Source organism: Apostichopus japonicus, chromosome 2, assembly GCF_037975245.1.
Source record: "Apostichopus japonicus isolate 1M-3 chromosome 2, ASM3797524v1, whole genome shotgun sequence".
NCBI lineage: Eukaryota > Metazoa > Echinodermata > Holothuroidea > Aspidochirotida > Stichopodidae > Apostichopus > Apostichopus japonicus.
The window spans coordinates 26,304,604-26,327,676 of NC_092562.1; the positions used below are offsets into that span (position 1 = coordinate 26,304,604).

Below are 23,073 nucleotides of genomic sequence, written 5' to 3' on the forward strand. Positions count from 1 at the left end.
GCAAACTGCACTTAAAATCACACTAAAAAGATTTATATATATATTACATCGTGAAAGAATCATTCCCAAATTATTTCTTAGAAATTCTTGACACCCTTCTCTAGAAAAAGGAACTTCGTTTATTAAGTATAGATATCTGTCAAGAGATCTTTCCTGCCAATCACCTGTACGTAGAAACTAGGCCTGGTAGCAACAAATTGGAACCGGGAACCTGTTATCATTACCCGGTCGGGTGACGGGTACCCGAAACCTCGAGGAACTAGCCAAGCACAATGTACAAAGTACATAAATGGCAGATCACAATGCCACCTTACATTATCTCTCCAAAATATACGTTTTCAATGGACACTCCTGTTGTTGTGAATAACCAATTTTTTTTTTAAAAACACACTGAGTCAATGAGGATATCTGGCCTAACCATCTGTTTATTCGCTCAAATTGTGACGCAGTTAGCTTGAACTAAAATATCCATGTACTACTTTCATTATTGCTGTTATCTTTGACCACATGGTAGCATAACACCACATTCATTCAATGGGAAATTCTTGCCTAACCATTGGTTTGCAAGAAAAAAAATGGAACCCACTTTGCGTAACCTCGTTTACAACTTTCAAATAGCTGGAAATTGGCAGTTGTTTGGAAGGTACAGTATGTGCTCAGTTTTTAGTATTTTACGTACACTGTTACTGCTGCGATGGATTGAAGGTTTCAATTTTGACTGGTTTTCACCGTTATCATATTTTCGTTTTCGGGGGTGAGTGATTTTATCCACACACGAAATAGAATCATCAAGAATGGTTAAAACTTGAAACAGTGAGTAATTTAAACAACCATCTACACTACAAGAAAGTTATTTCATAAAACTAATCTTCCATATTCGTTTGTCTTGCTTAATAAACACATGCAGACCTACGAAATTATTGAAATCATAAAAGCACTTGCGTAGCAGTTACACGATACCCACCCTCACACCCCCCACCCACAGAGAACTGTTACCCATTTTGTGGGTTTTGGATTTGGTACCCAAATGTTTGTATGGGTACCTGACTCAGGCCTATTAGTAACTGATTGCATTAAATTTAAAACAAAATCAAAGAGAAAATATGACGTGTCTATTCTAATCAGCTGAAAAATACCTTGATCTTCTTTGTCGATTGCAACATTATTAGTAAAGGATGTTGGATCGGATGTAGATGGAGATGCTTTTCTGGATCTTTTCCTGAAAATAATTCAAAGAGTGAAAGTAACTATTTAGTGAGGGTGAAATTAACCATTAACATTTATACAAACTAATTCCTATAGATACATATAATTGGTATTAATACTAGAAATACATTGTTTACTATACTTGAATCTGGTTGAAGGAGAGCTAATGGTAATAACGTGATGAGGTATAACATTACCAATGAAATGTAATCAGCTCTTTTATGTAATAACAACATTTATCTTACTTAAACTACAATGTTTGTAGTCAGAGTAGATGTACTAATTCTACTCACTTGTATTTACACAGTCATGCATTCTTGATGGTGGCTACACAAAATGGGAGAACATGAAGTCACATTCTTTGTAATTAAATTACAAATGAATCTTATGGATATTAAAGTGATACTTATTGTTTATTCATACTTGAATACTCTCTGAGTATGTAAACACTAGTCTGCTTACCTGTAAATTAACACAAATGTAATGATGATGATGAGCGATGCTATAGCAAAGACTGCAGGGATGACAATAAATACTGCAAAGCTTTTGTCACCATCTGAAAAAAAGGAAAACAATCTCTATCCTATAAATGGACATAAGCTCCCCTAATTAACTCTTTAAGGTGATTTAAATAATGTGCCTAATGTATGAGAGAAGCATGTATGGAAGCAACACAATTAGACCTGATTGGACCTTTCTGATCGCTTTTTTTACAACAGGTCTCTCCATTTCCGTCGTCTACCATTGGTCTGGGTCGGAAGCAACTCTGGTGTGGCATACTAGTTGCTAGACAACGGAGGGTTGGAGGTAAACTCTATGGAGTAGGTAATGTTGACGACTTCCAGCACCTACGGACCTGGATTCAACAGGTCCCAATTGTGGGATAACCTTGTGAGCACTCCTCCCCCACCAGCAAAGAATTCTGGTCGGATGGGCATCCCGAGGTGCCTTGCTGTTGGTGGTAACCTATGAAGGAGCCCTTGGTGGGTCCTTGTGCTTGTTATAATGTTGCTTGTCATTTCTCTGTCTGCCCTTACGACTATCAAAACGATAAAAATTTGACCAATTTTGCATAACTTTCATATTAATGATCATAAAAAGGAAGGAGAAGTCAGGGCCTGGATGGATGGTAGCCACACCCCCTGCTTAAAGACTTGACCAATTTAGATAGTAGTATTAGAGGATACTGCTTATGTATGTGAGGTAAATAAGTGTGTGTAATAAATTGGATGTGTTCACATAACCGGTTGTTTTTCAATGATCAGATTTGTAAAAAAATACTTTTCTTCTGATAATTTCAAAGGTTTGAAACTATGAAACAACTAAACTTTGTTGGACCTTTTACTATAGGCACTACATCATTATTTATGTTAAAACTCAGCAAACTCTACACATTCCTAGTCTTGAATTTTGCCACTCGTTTCCTAATATACCTAAAATGCAGTAACAGTACTCTCAGCCCATCCTTTGAGGTTACTTACAGAAAAAATATCTTGGTATCCCTTGGTAAATTAAGAAAGGGATGTGGAAAATCATAACATGTACTGGTTCAAACTAACCTTCCTGGGGTTTTGGAGTAGATGACATTGGAAATGTTACTGTCATAGATGCTTCACTGAGAGGGCTTTCCTGATCTGTTGAAAGGGAAACCATGAAGGTGTAACTCTCTCCAGGCTCAAGTCCTTCGATAATAGTGTACATTACACTTCCAGAGACTGTTGTTACTCTCTGTGGATCATCACTACTATCATCCACCTTGTAGTAGATAGTATAAGCAGTAATTCCAGTGCTGCAAGTGATATCATTATCAACAACCTATTGATCAAAGATGAACATTTTTATTGTTTTTATATTATAGTATAGAAGACACTGCATCATCTATGTAATAATTTAGTATTTATTACAACTGTATAGTGCATCAATGTATAGGCTAGATGAGTCAATAAGAGAGGAAGCTGAAAGCAGTTAAAAAAAAAGAGATGAAGTGTGATGGGAAGGTTAGGTAAGCCAAATGCTTGAACTAAAATGGAAGGGAGAGGAAGGATAGGGTATAATTTATCTTTCTTCAGAATTTTCCGTCAGAAAAGGATGACATCTTTGATTCAGCTATTTTCCTTATATTGTATTCTGCATCCTTCACTGAGTAGCTCAGTTATACATGACTGGTTTCTCACTAGACTTTTAAACATATTGTGTAGTATATCTATATACTGTAGTCACTTTTAATATTTGTATTCATTTACAGCGTTTTCATATATTTTTAACATACCTGCCAAGTAACATTCAGTTGGTTCAAGTCTGTTACTTTTACCATCACAGCTGTAGGAGTAATTGGTACTGTAAATAACAGAAATAAAAAACAAACAAGGTGAGAACATTACAGTAAGATAAAAATGTGGGCTTTCCTATCATCAGAATGTTTCCCTTAAAGGATAAGAAAATGTTGCAACTTCTCTGTAATTACTCAAAACTGTCCAGAATGCTATAAAAATATTCCTTTATTTGTACAATCTTCTAAGCATGGAATTTCCTGTTACATATCCTTCACGAGACAGTGTTAGAACTGCTGTTGGTATTTGTGTATGATTCCTAACTGTTGATTCGCATTGATTGATCCGTGTTTGTAACCTTATCAACTGGTTACTATATTGGCTGTCACTGAAACTGCATGGCATATGTTAAGTGAATTGTTGTAGTTTCATATGCTAATTTATACCTTTTGTTTCCGTCTCCCTTTCAGCTGTCCAGCTCTCGTGACAATAGTCTGGTCCCTCCGTAGCTATGTGGAATGTTCGAGCCACGCGAAGTTCCAATGTTTCGTTTTTGTGTTAAGTTAGGGCACTTGCTATTTTGGGTTCTAAGAGTGTGTTCCATTTTTTGGTGTTTGCTGCTGCCTAGTGAGGTCCGTTGGTCAGTTCGTTAAGGAAGTTAAATGATCTTTTATAGTTTAGGCAAGTCCGAGTCCTATTTCTTATAATATTGTGGGCGTATTTCCCCGTTTGTCAGAATCCCTTTAAATTATAACATCTAAATTTACTAAAAGGTTGGGAACACGGTCGATATTATCGCCGCACCCTGCGGGGTTATTCTTATGTTTGTGGCGCGGGGGTGACTTTAATTCGGGTTGAATTTTCCCCGAGGCAACGCCTACGTATTGTAAATTTAGGACTCGTAATAATACGTTTGGCCACTGACTTCGCAGGTACGTATCGTTATCATTTATGTAAATTATAAGCTGGAATTTGTGGATTTGTATGTTATTAACTGAATATTGGTCCTAATTTATCACCTTACTACCTTATTTTTGGAGGTCACTGCGTTGACCTCCTGTATTATTTAATTTGGTTTTTATAGACACTTGCCCAAGTGGAGAAGGCAAAGGTTTTTGTATTAAATGTATTAGAAGCTTAAAAAGCAATTCATTTGTTCGTGTTTTATTGGTTCAGTGTGTCTTAACTTGTAGTTGCCCCACATTCATCCTGACATAGGGTGGCCGACAGCGGCCCTATCGAACCCACGGCCGCTCGGCAAGTTAAAACCCTGTTGGGGGCGCTACAATATACATGTACAGCAGAACATAAGTTTAGCAAACTGCAAATATCGAAATCATTATGCTGTTTGAACATTTGCCATTTCAAACCAACGAATATAAGAAACTGCATTTCAAATTGGTTCAGCTCAGTTACATTACGATCATGGTGACCTCCTTAGAACTGCAAACAACCAAGAAATGAAACAACATCTGAATATTAACAAAATATATTAGATCAATTGTAATAACTCACCCTCACACAATGTCTTGACAGTCATAAGTGGACCCATTGGACCCTCACCCATGTGCCCTTCCCTAACAGCTGATACACTGAATGCATAAATAGTATCCTCTTCTAGATTGGTCTGTGTGTACTGTAGCAGTTGACTGGCTTCTATGATAGTATCAGTACTCCAGCTATCAGTTGCATTCTTCCTGTAGTACACAATATAACCAACCACAGGTGGATCCCCGACATCAGTTTGTTCACCCCAGGCTCTCCATTTAATGGTTACAGAGGTCTGAGAAATATCAACTATTTCAGGCAATTCACTAATGATAGGAAGATCTGAATAGAAATGAGAACATAAAATTAAACCACACTAGAAGTGGAGTGTGCAAGCCACTGCATGACAGCCCCCCCCCCCCCCCATTTTGTAAAATTTAGATACTGCTGAGTGTCACAACTTCCGTGGGATAATACAAAATGGCACCCTCTAGCGCCCCCTCTGTTGCGACCCCGGGTTTTTCCTTTGGCCTTCAAAGCCGATAAAAATAAAATTTTAGATAGATTCAGGGAAGTAAACTCAAAGGACCAAAAGACTACTGAGAGGTTTCTGAAAGTTAACAAAAACGATATATTTACAATGATATGATCTCTACTGATTTGTAGAAGGATTATTGGTACTAGGAATCTGGAATATTACAGACAGATTTTACAATATTATACGGCCGTTAAATTTTTAAAAGATTACTTAACTTATCTTACGCGGCGCGTGCCGGCTCTCGGTTCCTTTCGTAGCTGTTCTGACCTCCTTGCGTCACCAACAACGATGTCGGGATTCTCCCTCGTAGGCTGGTATCCCGTGACTTGGTCAGGAGCAAAACCGTTCCCCGCTGGTCCAATTCGACTCAACGTTTGTATCCCAAGGATGGCTTCCTCCTGGGTGAACTCCGAAAAACTCTGCCGAAGTCACGCCTGTCCCGGTTAAACGACGCACCAATCTAATAAACAAACAGTCCACCGGTTCCTCCGTCCGTCCCCTCGATTATTAATCTTTTATCTCAGATGAATTTCTTTTCACAATAGGTCGGAAAACTAAACTAAACTCTTCATCACCGAAAATATCTCTTCTTATATATAGCCGGGTTTAATCTCCCGAAAGTTCTTTTCCAGGAATCCTGACGGAAAAACATCGAGAATCATCCATGTCTCGAAGATACGACTGATAGTGCATCGTTCATTGGTCGACGATATCCGGCCACCTGCTAAAAATTACTTCCCGTATGTTCTGGAAATTTGCACTCGTTAATACCGAATAGCGCCATCATTTCTCGTAGCTTCCAGAAAAAACGCACAAGTTGTCAGTCACGACGAGTGACCTACTGATCACCCTGACCAGCATATACTGAATACACGTACAATGAATAAAGTCGTTCGTGACAATTACTCCCCCTTTAAGATAAATATTTTTAATATTTCATCTATAAATGGACGTGTATGCAACTTTAAATTAAACATAACTAATGAATATTGATAACCATCTTAAAATACTCAAACTAACAATTCCATAAATGTCAAATTCTATAAACTACAAACAATTCTATAATCCGACAAAACTATAAATGTCAATCATAAATGTATGATAGCATAACAACAATCAATAGTGTTACAATCAACACATCTACATCTGATTAAATGAATGAATAACCCGCTTACATTCGGCTCATATAATCTGCACCAACATTGTACTTTCCCTTGATTGATTCTAGTCTGAATCTATACTCTTGTAGTACTAATGCCCATCTCATAATTCTTGAGTTTAGCAACTTCGCTCTATTTAAATAAGTGAGTGGTTCGTGATCAGTCTGTAAGACTAACTCACTTCCGTACAGATATACATGGAATTTCTGTACTGCCCAAACTAATCCCAGGCATTCTCTCTCAATCACTGAATAATTTCTTTCCCTCTCCAATAACTTTCTACTAGCATACGCTACAGGAAATAATTCTCCTTCATGTTCCTGTAGTAGGACTGCACCAATCCCTACATCGGATGCATCGGTCCTCAGAACAAATTGCTTATTTACATCAGGAAGCCTGAGAAAGGGTGGACTAATAAGCGCTCGCTTCAGATCATTGAACGCCTTGTCCTGGGCGCTTCCCCAAATCACTCTATTGGGTGAACCCTTCCTCGTCAGGTCGGACAGTGGGGCAACTAGTGCAGAGTAGTTTGGTATATAGTCTCTGTAATACCCCGTGAGACCAAGAAACGACCTGACTTGGGTTTTCGTCTCGGGTTTTGGAGCGTTTTTGATTTTATCAAGGGTACTCTGTTTCGGGCCCAACTTCCCGTTTCCAACTGTGTGGCCCAAGAACTCTAATTTAGTGAACCCTATTTCACACTTACTCGGACGAGCTGTCAGTCCGCTCTCTCTCAACATCTGAAACAACAACTCCAAACACTCTACATGCTCATCCCATGTCTCGGTATGAATCAAAATATCATCCAGATAATTGACAACATTTGGCACATCCCTCAAAATGGTTCTCATCAACCTAGTGAAAACTGCCGGTGCCCCAACCAATCCAAAGGGCATCGTTTTAAATTGCCATAACCCATCTGGTGTCACAAAGGCAGTCTTCTCTTTTGCTGACTGTGTCATTTCAACCTGCCAATATCCCTTCGTTAGATCGATTCGACTGAAGTACTTGTCATTCGACAATTCCGAGAATATCTCTGTCATGGTTTGTATAGGTTCAGCTTCATACGTGGTTACTTTATTGAGCTTCCTATAATCCACGCAGAATCTCTTCGTGCCATCAGGTTTAGGTACCAACACCACAGGTGAACTATAAGGTGAGTTTGAAGGTTCAATGACTCCCATGTCAATCATTTTCCTAACTTCCTCTTGTAACGAATCTTGCATCGAGAGTGGTACTGGGTAAGGCTTTGCTTTGATTGGCTTATCAGTAGTTAACTTGATATCACATTTGAGAACATCAGTTTTGCCAGGTACATCAGTCAGGACATCAGTGAACTTGGATAACACTCGTTTAACCTCGTGTGATTGGCCTACCCCTAATTCGTCATTTACGACAACATCCGATGCCGATTCACTCTGATTAGTCTGCAGCGCAGGTAGTTCGAAACAACTTTCCTGCTCCTCATCCTCAGACATTGAAATGACTGTAGTCCCAACCACATTTGACTTGTCCCTACTTATGTACTCTTTCAGCAGGTTTGCATGAAAACTTTTCGACTTCCCATTGACATTGATTGAATAGCTCGATTCGCCAATTTCACTCAATACGGTGAATGGCCCCTTCCACTGCATCAACAGCTTGTTTTGATCAGTAGGCAAGAGTATCAACACCAAATCACCTGGTTTGAACTTGCGACTTTTAGCCTTCCGGTTATAGTACTTCTTGTACCTCTCCGACGATTCCTGTAACTCTGATCTAGCCAGAGCGCAAATCTACTCTAGCCGTTCTCTCAAATCTAGGACATACTGATATGTTGACCTAGTTTCAGGGTTGTCCACTTCAGATGTCCACATCTCTTTCAAAATGGCCATAGGACCTCTCACTGTCCTACCATAGAGTAACTCGAACGGTGCGACACCTGTGCTGGCTTGCGGAGCCTCCCTATACGCAAATAGTAGTGGTCCTATATAGCGGTCCCAGTCTGACGGTCTCTCCTCACACATGCGCTTTAGCATCCTCTTCAATGTACCATTGAATTTCTCAACTAGACCGTTGCAGATCGGGTGGTAGGGGGTAGTGGTGAGTTGTCGCAGTGACAGTAATCGACTCACCTCCTTCATCACATCTGAGGTAAACTGTGACCCCCTGTCAGTCAGGATCTCAGATGGGACTCCCACTCTTGAAAATATGTCCACCAAAGCTTCTGCCACTCTCTCAGTATCTATGTTACGCAATGGAACTGCCTCGGGAAACCTCGTTGCATAATCGACAAGTGTTAGGATATACCGATTCCCATGCTTGGAAGTAGGACTGATCGGTCCGACAATGTCTACCGCCACCCTCTTGAATGGTGTGTCAATCAAGGGCATGTGACCCAATGGGACCTTGGTGACCCTTCCTTTATCACATGTTCTCTGGCAAATATCGCATGACTTGCAATAACGCATTACGTCGGATCCTACACCTGGCCAGTAGAACTGAGACTGAACTTTGTCAGTTGTCTTGGCTATCCCTAGGTGACCCGCCATAATACTGTCATGAGCCAGTTTCATCACTTGATTTCTGAACTTTTCGGGTACAACCAATTGATCACTAGGCTTGTCATTCCCCGAAACTTTGCGATATAGAATATCATTCCTTAAAATGAATTCGGAGATCCCCTCTTTACCTTTCAGTGGTCTGGGATTCCCAACATGCTTGAAGCAATTTTTGAGGGTTGAATCCTCCTTCTGAGCTTGTCTCAATTGCTCAGGTGTTACGTCATCCATAGGAACATTAGCCGTTTTAGGGGTTTCAGATTTTCATTTCGTTTTTGCTTTTGTGCACGTGTCTCTACGGCACCTCCAATATCTGAATCATCGCCTACGTCATCACTTGGAATCATTTGATCCGCAGCGACTTCCGGTTCATCACGTGACTCAACACTGGTTCCTATTTCAACACTAGCTGTTTCTTCCACATTGTGAGGTTCACACTGCTCACTTGGAACTTCTTTCACACTCCAATCTGGGTCGGGATTCTCAGGACCTCGAACACCAGGAACATTCCCAATTATTAAGTCATACACTGGCCTCTTCATACAGAGAGCCTTGAGGGATCCTGTGAAAAAGGGCGTGTCCACCACCACGATAGCTTCTGGAATCTTCCTCACTGTACCGTCAATCAGTACACACAGTTGATCTACACCGGTCAACTGATCATTGGAGATCAAATTTCTCCTAACGATGACACCAGAACACCCGCTATCGCGTAACACTGACACCTTCCTCCCTTTAAGATAGCCCTCAACCACCGGCATGCGCTCCTTAACATCTGACAAAATTTTCTCAGTAATGTCGGTAGGCTCCTCACACGCCGCACTGACTATTGGGATCTCGTGACCACACGCTAAATTAATTGAATAGCTGTCACTTTCCTTGATTTGTTTCATCAAACACAGATTCGCGGTTTGTCCGCTACGATGATCTTTTTGCGACCTATCGCTCGATCCTAGTTTGTCGGGTTTGGCATTTTCAGTCGCAACCGCCGATTGCGCTTTAAACCTCTGCCTGCAATCGTTTGCCTTAAGCCCCAATTTCCCGCAAACAAAGCATTTTATGGCTGAACGCGTGTTTCTGTTTTCACCCGCGTCCACAATTTTGGTTTTGTATTCCTGACTGTTGGGGTTACCGTCAGGTTTTTTCCCATTTCCCTGATTTGTTTGGAAGGATTTCACACATTTTTCAAGATCCCTGTGATGCGCTTCTAAGTATTTGTCAGCCAGCTCTGACAGCGCTTTAGAAGTCTTGCAGTCATGTTCTCTCAGGAATAATGCCAATTCCTTGCTGCATACATTTAGGAACTGCTCCCGCAACATGAGATCTGAAAATTCCTCAAACGTTTTGTTAATTCCGCCCATTTCCAACCATCTGGCCATATAATTTTCCAACCTTGCCATGTATTGAATTGATGTTTCTCCCTTTTTGGGCCTTTCTCGTCTGAATTTCTGACGGAAGCCTTCCTCTGTGAATTGAAATCGTTTCAACAGGGCTTTCTTTAGCTTTTGATAATCTTGTGAGTCATCGGGTGGCAGCCTAGAGTAAACACGGAGACTTTCTCCCTTTAGACACAGACTCAAATTTAATGCCCATTGTTCCTCTGGCCACTCTTGCGCTGTTGCGAATCGCTCGAAGCGCAGCAAGTATGCGTCGAGGTCTTCCTTCTCATCAAAGTGAGGCATTTTGGGCGTTGGGATTCTATTTGGCTCGCGGCTTGAAGTGGAGCTACGGGAGGAATTCAAATCGGCATCGCCATTGCTATTTTGCTGCAACTCAGCTTGCTTTTCAAGCTTAGCCAATTCAAACATTCTTTGTTTTACCGCCTCAGCCCTTTCCTTTTCCGCCTCAGCCCTTTGCTTTTCCGCCTCAGCCCTTTGCTTTTCCGCCTCAGCCCTTTGCTTTTCCGCCTCAGCCCTTTGCTTTTCCGCCTCAGCCCTTTCTTGTTGCCTTTCGTCATGAGCGATCTGCTGCTGCTCTTTGACGAAGTTTAAGAGTTCGCCACCCGTAAGACCCATTTTAGCCCCCAACTCAGTTAATTCTCTAATATCCATCATTCAGTCAGGCAAACACATGTACCAATAACAATATATCAAATATATATGGTTTCAGAAACTTCTCAGTTTGTAAGTCACTTCGGGATATACTCCTTTCTGGTGTTTTACACTTTTCCCGTTTTGTTTCTATTTTTTTAAACACTTCCCCGGTTTGTTTCTATCTTTTAAACAATTCCCCGTTTTGTTTCTCTCTTTTAAACAATTCCCATTTTGTTTCTATCTTTTAAACAATTCCCGGATAAGCCCCAATTAATTGTCACAACTTCCGTGGGATAATACAAAATGGCACCCTCTAGCGCCCCCTCTGTTGCGACCCCGGGTTTTTCCTTTGGCCTTCAAAGCCGATAAAAATAAAATTTTAGATAGATTCAGGGAAGTAAACTCAAAGGACCAAAAGACTACTGAGAGGTTTCTGAAAGTTAACAAAAACGATATATTTACAATGATATGATCTCTACTGATTTGTAGAAGGATTATTGGTACTAGGAATCTGGAATATTACAGACAGATTTTACAATATTATACGGCCGTTAAATTTTTAAAAGATTACTTAACTTATCTTACGCGGCGCGTGCCGGCTCTCGGTTCCTTTCGTAGCTGTTCTGACCTCCTTGCGTCACCAACAACGATGTCGGGATTCTCCCTCGTAGGCTGGTATCCCGTGACTTGGTCAGGAGCAAAACCGTTCCCCGCTGGTCCAATTCGACTTAACGTTTGTATCCCAAGGATGGCTTCCTCCTGGGTGAACTCCGAAAAACTCTGCCGAAGTCACGCCTGTCCCGGTTAAACGACGCACCAATCTAATAAACAAACAGTCCACCGGTTCCTCCGTCCGTCCCCTCGATTATTAATCTTTTATCTCAGATGAATTTCTTTTCACAATAGGTCGGAAAACTAAACTAAACTCCTCATCACCGAAAATATCTCTTCTTATATATAGCCGGGTTTAATCTCCCGAAAGTTCTTTTCCAGGAATCCTGACGGAAAAACATCGAGAATCATCCATGTCTCGAAGATACGACTGAAAGTGCATCGTTCATTGGTCGACGATATCCGGTCACCTGCTAAAAATTACTTCCCGCATGTTCTGGAAATTTGCACTCGTTAATACCGAATAGCGCCATCATTTCTCGTAGCTTCCAGAAAAAACGCACAAGTTGTCAGTCACGACGAGTGACCTACTGATCACCCTGACCAGCATATACTGAATACACGTACAATGAATAAAGTCGTTCGTGACACTGAGCAACATGCTTTATTATTGGCTATATAAATACTGAAAAAAATATTGAACAAGAAATTTAAAGACTTGGTAGTAGTAAAGCACAGATTGTTTACATCTGATCAAATGGTCTCTTCATATCTGATTTCCAATGAAACGATCCAGGAAATACTAGGCTAGACGGCCTGTCCCTTCTATTATTTATTTTTATTTATTATTGATATTTTGTTGTAGCTATCAGTGTTGCCAGTGAAAGATTATATTACATGATACTTGCAGAGCTGCTCTTCAATAGTAACAACTAGAGAACATATGTAGTTGAGGAGAATGATAGCAACTGATTCCAAGAGATATTAGTATAGTTATTGTAGTAAAAATGCACTAATATGTGTATTTGGCAACTAATATAACACAGAATGTTCTACATTACTATTTAGAAGTACGGTAAGAACTTTGATGATGAAAAATTCAGCAAACCCAGACAAGATTTTCTATAAATAAATTGACCTATTTTAGCAACACATTTCCTAAAGAGCAAGGTTAGTTAATGCATTAACTCTTTTAGTTCAAGTTCTCCATGTTTTGGGCTGTTAGCATTTGTGAAGACCTATACAACATAAGAAGATATCAAATGTTAAAGTAAAACTGATGACATAGGCAGTACCAAACCTACATAAAGGTTACACGTGTCAAAGACATAATGTTAAGCTCAGAGCCAATGACTAATTGATTATCTCTGAATACAATCAATTCACCAGTGTTTACAGCTTGCATGAACCAATAGTATTCCCCAATTGTCCATCCCAGAAACAAATTTTCAGAATTGTTGCAATCAATTTCCTGGTTATTTATGTATACCATTATTACCTACAGGGTATTACTTGTCAAGCCCCATAATACAAGAAGAAAAATCAAAGAAAGTTATTTGATCAAGGCATCACCAGACCTGCTCAATTCAAATTCTAAAAGATACCCTACAGTTACTACCCAATTATAGATATTTTAGAATGATTTGAAAACTTTTGAGGTTCTTTACAAAATATATTACAGTATTATCATGTTTATCCTGCAGTGAGAAAATTAACTAAGAAGAACAGAAGTCTCATAGCCCTGTCCCTGTTTGGTATTCGATAGAAATATTGTTTGACATATTTAATCGCTTTAATAAACCAAATAGTCAGCAGGAGAAGCACATAAAAAATGTTTGAAAATGTTCACAATTCAGCAACAATATGAAATCAAAACTCAACAGCGTTTAGCTACACGGTAAGCCATTATAAAGTATCATAGTATTTGTTTGCCACCTTCAGAGTGTTTGTTAGTAATATATAATATCATTTGAAAATGGCAAGAGTTGTAAGTTCACTTTAAAAAACGTAAAAAAATTTAAGTTTGATATTAGGAGTTTCAATGTGAACATGTACTAATGTAATCAATGTAAAACATATAACAGTTATCTTACCATAATGAGACAAGGTTGTGTTTAGCCAGGCAAACCCTGGTATTATCACACAATAGTATGTATCCCCAGCTTGTGCATCAGTGGTTGTAAATGTTGATCCTCTTTGAATGAAACCAGCCCTATTGCTAGCTGCGGTGAGGCTACTTGGTGCCTGCAAGAACGGAGAACTGAGATCCATAGTTTGGGACAGGACAACTGTGTACTTTGGAGAGATCTGCTGTAACTCCTCAACCCAACATGTAACTGACCACTGTGTACCAGGATTGGATTTATTGCCAGTAACATTAATAATTCCTGTAATGTAAAGAGAATAAGGCTGTTAATTTTTTTTATTGTATTAATATCCGTAAAGTAAATGAAATCGATGATTAGTTGCTACCATAACTGTTTCATTGCCAAGTTGTGGTATGAGTCAAATGGTCAGTGGCGGAGCATCCATACAGTCAGGGGGGGGGGCGGATGCCCCCCCCTGACGGACTCAAATGGACTGCTGGCGCCCTTTTCAGCTTTTTACCACATTTTACTTATTAGCGATTATTGACAATTTAATGCGCTCTCATCTACCTATTGACATTTGTCACATTTTTTTGGTGTAATTTTCTGAAAAAAAAGCTCTAACGGCTATTTATTCTTCGTTTATCTGCAAATTAGCAAAACCCGGAAAGGGTCATTTCTGGCGATCTAGGGAGTATCTTTACTCAAAATAATTCTGTACGCTCCGCGCCAACCTGTGGTGGCGCTCCGCTTAGATAGTGTCGAAAGCGCCCCTACAGACCATTCTCGCCCTCTCTGACCAATACCCCTAGCTCCGCCACTGCAAATGGTGTGACCTGAGATACCATTTCCAAACAACACTATCTTTGACGTTATTTATGTGTATTGTGTATTTGTATACAAACACGTGTCGTAGTGCGTGATGAAGGTGAAAATTAGTGATATTCAATGGAGAGGTCTTTGTTACTGCAACACTTTTGAAGTTATTTCGGTCATGAAGAAAAAACTATGGCGTTTGGTCCTATAATGTAGACCAAAGCTAGGTAATATTGTGTAATGTTTATAAACAGTACTCTAGCTAACATTTGCCTGCAATATAAACAAAGCAATGATGACTAAAACAATCACATCTGATTCGAACCAAGCTGTCAATCACAAATCACACCTGTTTCGGATGTGACAGAGAATACACAGAGTCCTGGACACTGATTGGTCAAATTGGACAACCTTTTAACGTTACTGTATCCTCACCTAGTTACCTAAATTTTACAAACATACGGAATATCCGAAGGCCCAATGGACGATTAATCTAACAAATACACGTAGTGACGTAAGCCTATAGTCTATCATTGCAAATTTAACACCCTCTGGTCGATTTCCTGGCCCTGGTGTATCGTCATCCAAAACACGTAATGTATGCCATACACGGCCGTAGTATGTAATGCAATGCCACATTAATAACATTACAAGTGCCTATGTTGCAAGAGCTGAAGTAATACAGATAACGCCGGGTCGTTGCAAATAATACAATTAACATAATTTCTAGCTTGTAACTTTTTTTGCAGGATGTAATTGTTAACTCAAATTAGTTCAAACGTTACCTGTCTTGTTCAATTCGAGAATAACGAACCAAAGTAGAGAAGTTTACATAGAGAAGTTTACATATTGTTTCGAAGAAGTATGCTACGCAAGGAGATCTTTTTTATTGATGTGTGCAGAATTAACTGTTCCCCGCCACAATTTTTGTAAATCTGAATCTGGATTATTTCCTGCGTAGCCATCCTGTGAATTTGAGATTGTTGTGAAGAGTGTATGTTAAGCTGGCATTCAGCAGCCAGGCATGTTAATGATGTAGCGGGCTAGTAATCCCAATATTGTAGCGTGCAATGCGCACTACAATAATTACTGTACAGAATTTTCACTATTTGGCAATGTGTGCAATGCACTTAATGCCTACCCATTGCCTTGCAGGGCAAAAAATTGTGGAATATTTAAATTATCAATACTAGCAAATGTACTACTGCAAGGGGAAATTCATTCATAATGAGTGGTGTCCTTCAAGATGCTACACACCATCAACAAATTACCTTCTTGACATCTGGATGGAGGTAAATCAATCCACTGATGCTTGCAGCATCCAACACATTCTCCTGTTACTCTATCACATGCATCAGAGTCACAGTGACACACCTCTGTGCAGTTATCACCGAAGAAGCCGGCTTGACATTCTGAAATGAGAGAAGAGCAGTAATACTGAGGTAAAAAGGGTCTAAGTTACCTTGATCATTTATCTGGGATGAAAGAAAGCTTCTATAACAGCTGGGCTTAAATCAAATCAGGCATGTTACAAAAGAAGATGGGTGATTGGTATTCTGGGATGACCCATCTGCAAATGGTTCAAATGAATTAGTGCATGGGACAGTCCAGACTACTCAAAACCATTTATACCTAACCCACCACCAACACATGGTTGAACTAGAGGACATGGTATGAACTATGTAAGTTCTATCAAAACTGAGCAGTTAATTTTTAAACGCAATATGAAAACTAGTGTATTTTGTTTAGACGTCTGATATTTATTTGTCTATCTTTTTGCCGTCCTTTTTGTGCTTTTGGATGTTTACCGTTTTTCTACTACATTATATTGAATATGTATTTTGTATTGAGGGCTCCTCTGGAAAGCAGTGCGTCTGCGCTGAGCAGGACTGCCCACAATAAAGATGACAATAATAAAAAAAATGGGGGGGGATCCACCTTTTTTATTCTTGTTATGCCTTCACTCCTTCTAAAGTCTAACAAAGACCTATTGGCTACTATCATTAGCTGTTAGTTTCAAGATGACATCTACATTCCTTAATCTCTAATAGTATGTACAGTTTCAGTGACAAAAAGGCCAACAATTTCTACAAATCTTTGCATGAATCCAACTTTAGGCCAGTCATTTGTAAAAAGTGTGACCTCCAATTTCCACAAATCTTTGCATGAATCCAACTTTAGGCCAGTCATTTGTAAAAAGTGTGACCTCCAATTCATGTTAAAGTAACGTCATTGGTTATTATTACTATACTATTATTCACACCAATTTATATAAAGTTATTCATTTTAAAGATAAAGTAAAAATAGAAACCTGACTGTAGCTATATATAGTTAATATACACAACATGATATATGAGAGACAAAGCTAATTAATAAATGTCTTTTTAGGAAAGTTTCTGATGCTTTATCTGCTGACTGCATCTTGAAGACATCCAGTATGAATGCTAAAACAAATGGCCTCTGTTTCAAAGTAAACATCACAAATAACTAGAGAAAGGAAAATGTTAAAATTAATTGAACAGATGGCCTTTGCTTGAAAGTAAACATCACAAATAAGTAGAGAATAAAACATGTAAACATTAATTGAAAATGTATGAGTATAGACTAGTGCACTAAGAAATTACCTAGACAGGACTGGCCATTTGGATCCAAAACTGAACCTGGAGCACAACTGGTATCTTCACATCTTCCTGAAAGCTTATGACAAATAGCACCATCAAGACACAGACATTTCTCTGTACATTGGTTACCATAGTAACCCATTGGACAAACATCAGGAACTATGGACAAATAATATCATCATATCAGTATCAAGCTGCATGATTTACACATGTTTGTTTTTGTTATATTATCTGACTGTTTGGATGATACCATAAGTCATAACATGATACTGATTCTTCATCTGCATGTAAATGTTTCTAAACAAGATCTGAAAGTATTAACCAGAATGCAAAAATGCATTGTGGTTTCGATGATGAAACATGATCAGTTTTCTTCATGAATCTGATGTAATGTATAGTGAGAGTGTACAACATACTTGATATTAGTCGTACAGTGAAAAGCAGTGTGATCTGACAAACAATATGTTCACAACGACACAGACTGTCCTGAAATGACCATTCTCCTCAACAACTGGCTTCTTGTACTAAATGTGATACATCAACATACTAAATATAACATCTGTCCTTGTTGAAATATTGACCCTTGGTGAATTTAAACAACCATTTACCTCCGCGCACAACATTAGGCTACTTGTACTCAATGTAGTACAATTACATACCAAACATGCGGCTGTCCAAGCAGTTCTTGCGATATAATGTTTAAGAAGGTGCATTAGTGTACAGAGACAGTTAAGAGGGGAGTGAAGTAAATATTTGGTGTTTGCTGACTTCAAATGACCTTTGACCTCCACCTAAAACAGCAAGATTCTTGACTCAATGTGGTACTTCTACACACCAAATTTGAGGTCTGCTTAAAGATGAACGATAGTGATTTTTCACCATCGACGAAAAAATACGATTTTATTCAAGAGTATTCTAGTTGGTTTCCATTTTACACATGTGAAAATTCAAGTCAATCCGATGTTGGGAAAGGCTTAAAAAAAATTCCTAAACTCGTTGATTTTTTAAACAAAAATTGGGCTTTTCGCGAAAAGCGATATGATGATCACGTGATCTACAGTGACATGTGACGTCATTATGATGATAACAACGTGAGCTCGGTGTAGTGTACCGTGCTTCAGCAGTGTGCACTTAGTGTGTAAGTTTAGTTGCAACCTACTCTATATTGGACTCGACAAACAACGTAAACCACTAGCAAAATCCAAGAAATTGCGTTGTAGGGGGATGCAACAGAACGAATGTGGACTCTACAATAAGTTTTTTCAATTTTCCAAGCGGAAAAAGTAGTGAGAGATATCGGAAACTCTGGATACGATTTGTGAGGAGAACCAGGAAAGACTTCATCGCACCAGGAGATTCTCATGGCAAGAATGTGAAAGTTTGTTCTGCCCACTTCACAGAAGATGATTCTCGGGCCCAATTGAAATTTGCGTGTGGCAAGGTCACTAAAGTAATAAAAGTTTGAAAGATTGATGCTTTTATGCCGCATTATTTATATATATCCCGATAAATGCAACAGTAAGTGTTGGAACTGGAAGACATGTCAGACGTGAACAACCTAATGACAATGTGAGGAGAGAATCCACATGCAAATTTCAATTGGGGCATGGACGTCGCTTAGGCAGAGTTTTTTGGGGCAGAGATGTGTTCATAACCTCCAAACCACTTTAAATGTAATACAAATAGGAAAGTGTGTATGCTCGAGCGAAACAAAACATCGTGTAAGTATTACTTACGGTAGCTCACACTGTCACTTATGTTTGCACAGTGTGAAAGTACCGTTTGCGGACCTACGTGAAGTTGGGCTAGAATACGATTCCTCCTGAAGCCCAAACCACGAGGCATGCATGTGAATAAACGCAATAGGCATTGCATGTAGTGAGAAAATTGTTCGAGCTAGACTAACAACTCGATTGAGTTCAAATGCGGTTGTATATCAAGCTCAATGAAACCTTTCTGTTGGATTTAATGACGCACGGAACAAGGAACGTTTATGTTTTACAGAAGGCCTAGTGCATACAAGCGAATCTACTTTGTTTAGAACTTTGGATTTTCTTTCGGATGTTATACTAATCTACGTTTGAGACTATCATCACTATTGTTATTGTGCCAGTTTGAATGGTAAGTGAGCACATTCATACATCACTCTGTATAAAACCCGCCAAAAACGTGATCTTGAGATTTACGTTACTTTGGGTCAGCTTGCGAGTTACTTCTTCAGATATTGGGAAATCGTTGCGAAATCGCCGCAAATTTCGTAAAAAAAAACTTGTAAACACGTGGTGAAGAAATCAAGAAACACTATGATATTCATTATCTATTTATGTCTTGAACATTACGCCGGAAAATAACAGTTATGCTGAGACGAAATGCACGCACAGCTCCGTACTGAACAGTTCACAACAGAAAAGATCATCACAGTGACGTCATTCACTGACCTGAGGGCTGTTCAAGGTCGTTGCAGTGTTTGCAAATTCCTAAATTACGGAGACGAAAAAACGATGTTTTAATTCCCTTTTTTATAACTTTCCGGTGTGCTATTTGGAAAATTAAAAAAAAAATGTTGCTTGGTAACATATAAACTACATTATATATGAAAATGAGAGATTTTTTTTCTGTCACTGTCGTTCTACTTTAAGCTTCCCTTCTTGAGATATTGTGCTTCCAAGGTTTTCACAATTTGACCCCTGATGACCCCAAATGACCATTAACCTCCACAAAAGACAATAGCCTTCTTTTAGTAAATATGAGGTCTGCCAAAGTTTCCCTTCTTGAGATATCGTTTTTACAAGGTTTTTATAATTTGGCCCATGGTGGTCCCTTAATTTGACCTCCACATAAAAAAAAATGCTTCTAGTGCTCAATATCGTGCTTCTACACACATACAATTAAATTGGTCCGACCTTCCCTTCTTCAGATATCGTGTTTACAAGCTGGGAGTTACAAATGCACACACACATACACCAGGGGTACACATACGCCGTCATGATTCCAAAGGTTACGATTATCATCGAAACCAAAAACAAGAATGTTGTAATGTCAACACTGACACACCAACATATACTCTTCTTCCAGTGAATTTTGATGAGTCTCATGTGCCTAGCAAGTTTAGCACCATCACATGATGTCATCAACATACTCTGCCATACAAATGGTAGTACAGTAGTTTGCATTAACATGTTGGCAGCTGATATTTATCTGCTACAACAGAGTAAAAAAAAACCAAACGTAATCCAAAGTCACACGTCTACGGTATGTCATCACTGTTAATTATAAACTAAATTTTGTTGATGGTTTGCAACTCTCTATAAATCCTTTGTTCTGAGGATATAAAATGATGTGAAAGCTATACAAGTAAATATGTGCAAAACTTACAAAAGAGGGTAAAGTTTGATGTTAAGAGAGTTAAAACTCTGACTACCAAGTAGAGCCCCCACCCCCACACTAATAAAAACAAATCATAAGGAGGACGACGATAGTGACAGACGGACGGATAAATAATCAACATACAATTTCATGTGTGCCCCCTTCCATAGCAGCTAAGCAACAGAAATTTACAAAACTGAAGTGTTTCTATGTTTCATGTCATTACTTTCAAAATTAAGAAAAAAGAAGAAAAGAGAAATTCTGTAGTTAAATTTGTGATTTCTTGTCATAAATTCTTCATGTGTTTGAATTGATGAACAGCAACTGCGATAAATGTAAGGAAGAACAAACCAGTCTGAGTTCCACATCCTGTTTCAATGACAGACACATATATGGTCAAATTCACTAAATGGACTTAACAAACCATCAATACACAGATATGGATTGCTTAGTACATGTATACAAGTTATCAGGTCTTGTGAACAAATTCTTTGAAATCACTCAATGTAAAATGGCTAGCACAGCAACAAATCTGTTCACCAACGAGACTTACACTGACTACAATTGACAATGCTTATTTAATCTTGGTACTTTGCTGTAGTACAGAATCTGATAGACAAGTAATCTAACTTTACATGCTATATAGCAGGAAATACAGGCAATGGTGTCTAAATGTCCCTAATAAAATGATCTTTCTGTGCAATATACTCAAACTGTATACACTAAAAGAAGAGAAAATAAAATTAAGTGAAATATGTCACAAAATTATCATAATCATGCATGATAACTGCCCCTATCTATTTGTATCAAATAATGTCCAACCTATAATTGGCATTGAACTTGACTCTACTATGCAGGGTATAAAGATGTTACTCCAGACCTGCTTTGGATTTTCTCTTTATACTGTCTTCACTGCAAAATAATGTGCTAAAGCTCCACTAGTTGTTACTTCCCTACAAACTTTGTGCCCATATCTAGCCATTCTTTTACACATTGTAAATCTTTGATTGAGAAGGAATTCTGAAATCTTTGGAAACATGATTACAAGAGGACAGCAAACATCTTTCAAATTATTGTGTCGCAGGCGCAATGCCACAATGGCACTAGACAAATTTGGCCGAGCCTATTATGAGATGACCAAGAAACTTTTTAAACTGGCTATTCAGAACCCCTAACTCAAAGAGCACGCACCACTTTTTCTTGAATAAACCTAAATCTCATTACATGACAAACTCCTCATGTTAAATTCTCGGTTAAGACCTCCAGCAGCTCTTCAAAACAATAAAGGTTGTTTTAATAGTTGTAAATGAAAAAATAAAGACCACTAAAGGCTTCAAACATGAAAATACAGGATTGTAAAGGTCCAAAATAAAGTTAATTTGTAACATTCTCACCCATTTTAACATCATCTGTGGCTCGTATTTAAAATTCCTGACTCACATTAACTGTTGTTTGTGAGTCTGATGTTTGTGAGTCTGTTTTGTATCAATGAAAGAATCTTGCCTGGCTGTCCACAAAAATTTAATGGCCAATGGTAAGCATGACTGAACACAATATATCATCTCTAAAATGAATCTTTAAAGCAAAAATTTAAAGTCAAAATAAAAATAAATGTTTAAAATATATTTAAAAAAAATAAAGATCCAATTTTCAAACAAATTTTTTGAATGGTCTCAACCTTTAACAAAAAAAATTGCAAGTTAAAAAAAAATTAAAGATTATTTAATATAATAAAGAGCTGTTTCTTAAATATAGGTTTATAAAGATTTTGAAGGTTTCAAAGGGAGGTCTGTTGGTTGCAAAGTGCAATTCCTTTATTAATTATTTTTTTAAATGGGAATTAAATTCTTTGTGAAGTTTTCAAAACAGCAATTAAGTGAAAGAAAAAATCCCATATCCTATGAGTGAAACATTTTCTACAGTTTATTACCATTTAGATCTATCTAGGTAGTTTAAAGATAGCCAAAAAAAAATGTTTACGCTATGATCATCTTCATGTTGAGTTACTCTGAAAATGTTGTACATTTGGAATGTTTACTGTAAATATTGTCTGTTAAATTAACTGAATAATTCAATTTTTGTGGAAATATTGTTTTCCTCTATGGAATGGATAAGTGACTAAATATTATTCATCCCAATTGACATGCTGACATTCATTCTACATTGAAAAAATATCACCGACTTAAAATAATTGAAAATATTCAACATACAAGCTGCTATGATGATGCGGTTTTAATTGAAAGGTGCAGACAATGATTGTCTGGTATTTTTTGTTAAGCATGCAATCACCTTGGCCTTTGGAACATCCCATGATTAACTATCGTATTGTATAAATT

At 38.4% G+C, this 23,073-nt stretch overlaps 1 protein-coding gene and 1 pseudogene across 5 annotated transcripts in view; both read right to left on the reverse strand.

Moving 5' to 3' along the window:
* Window positions 1–23,073, reverse strand: part of LOC139984207 (uncharacterized) — a 49,346-nt gene that overhangs the window by 10,676 nt on the left and 15,597 nt on the right. For all 5 annotated transcript variants that reach the window (XR_011798977.1, XR_011798976.1, XM_071998024.1 and 2 more), the window contains 8 exons: window positions 17,375–17,530; window positions 16,022–16,162; window positions 13,941–14,234; window positions 4,992–5,306; window positions 3,476–3,543; window positions 2,766–3,021; window positions 1,669–1,762; window positions 1,137–1,219 (listed from right to left, as the gene is read on the reverse strand). Coding sequence is in view for 3 of the 5 variants with exons in the window: in XM_071998024.1 (XP_071854125.1) it covers window positions 1,137–1,219; window positions 1,669–1,762; window positions 2,766–3,021; window positions 3,476–3,543; window positions 4,992–5,306; window positions 13,941–14,234; window positions 16,022–16,162; window positions 17,375–17,530 (1,407 nt within the window). In the remaining 2 variants the exon portion in view is untranslated. The remainder of the gene's footprint in view (window positions 1–1,136; window positions 1,220–1,668; window positions 1,763–2,765; window positions 3,022–3,475; window positions 3,544–4,991; window positions 5,307–13,940; window positions 14,235–16,021; window positions 16,163–17,374; window positions 17,531–23,073) is intronic.
* LOC139984289 (uncharacterized) lies at window positions 8,423–11,719 on the reverse strand (annotated as a pseudogene).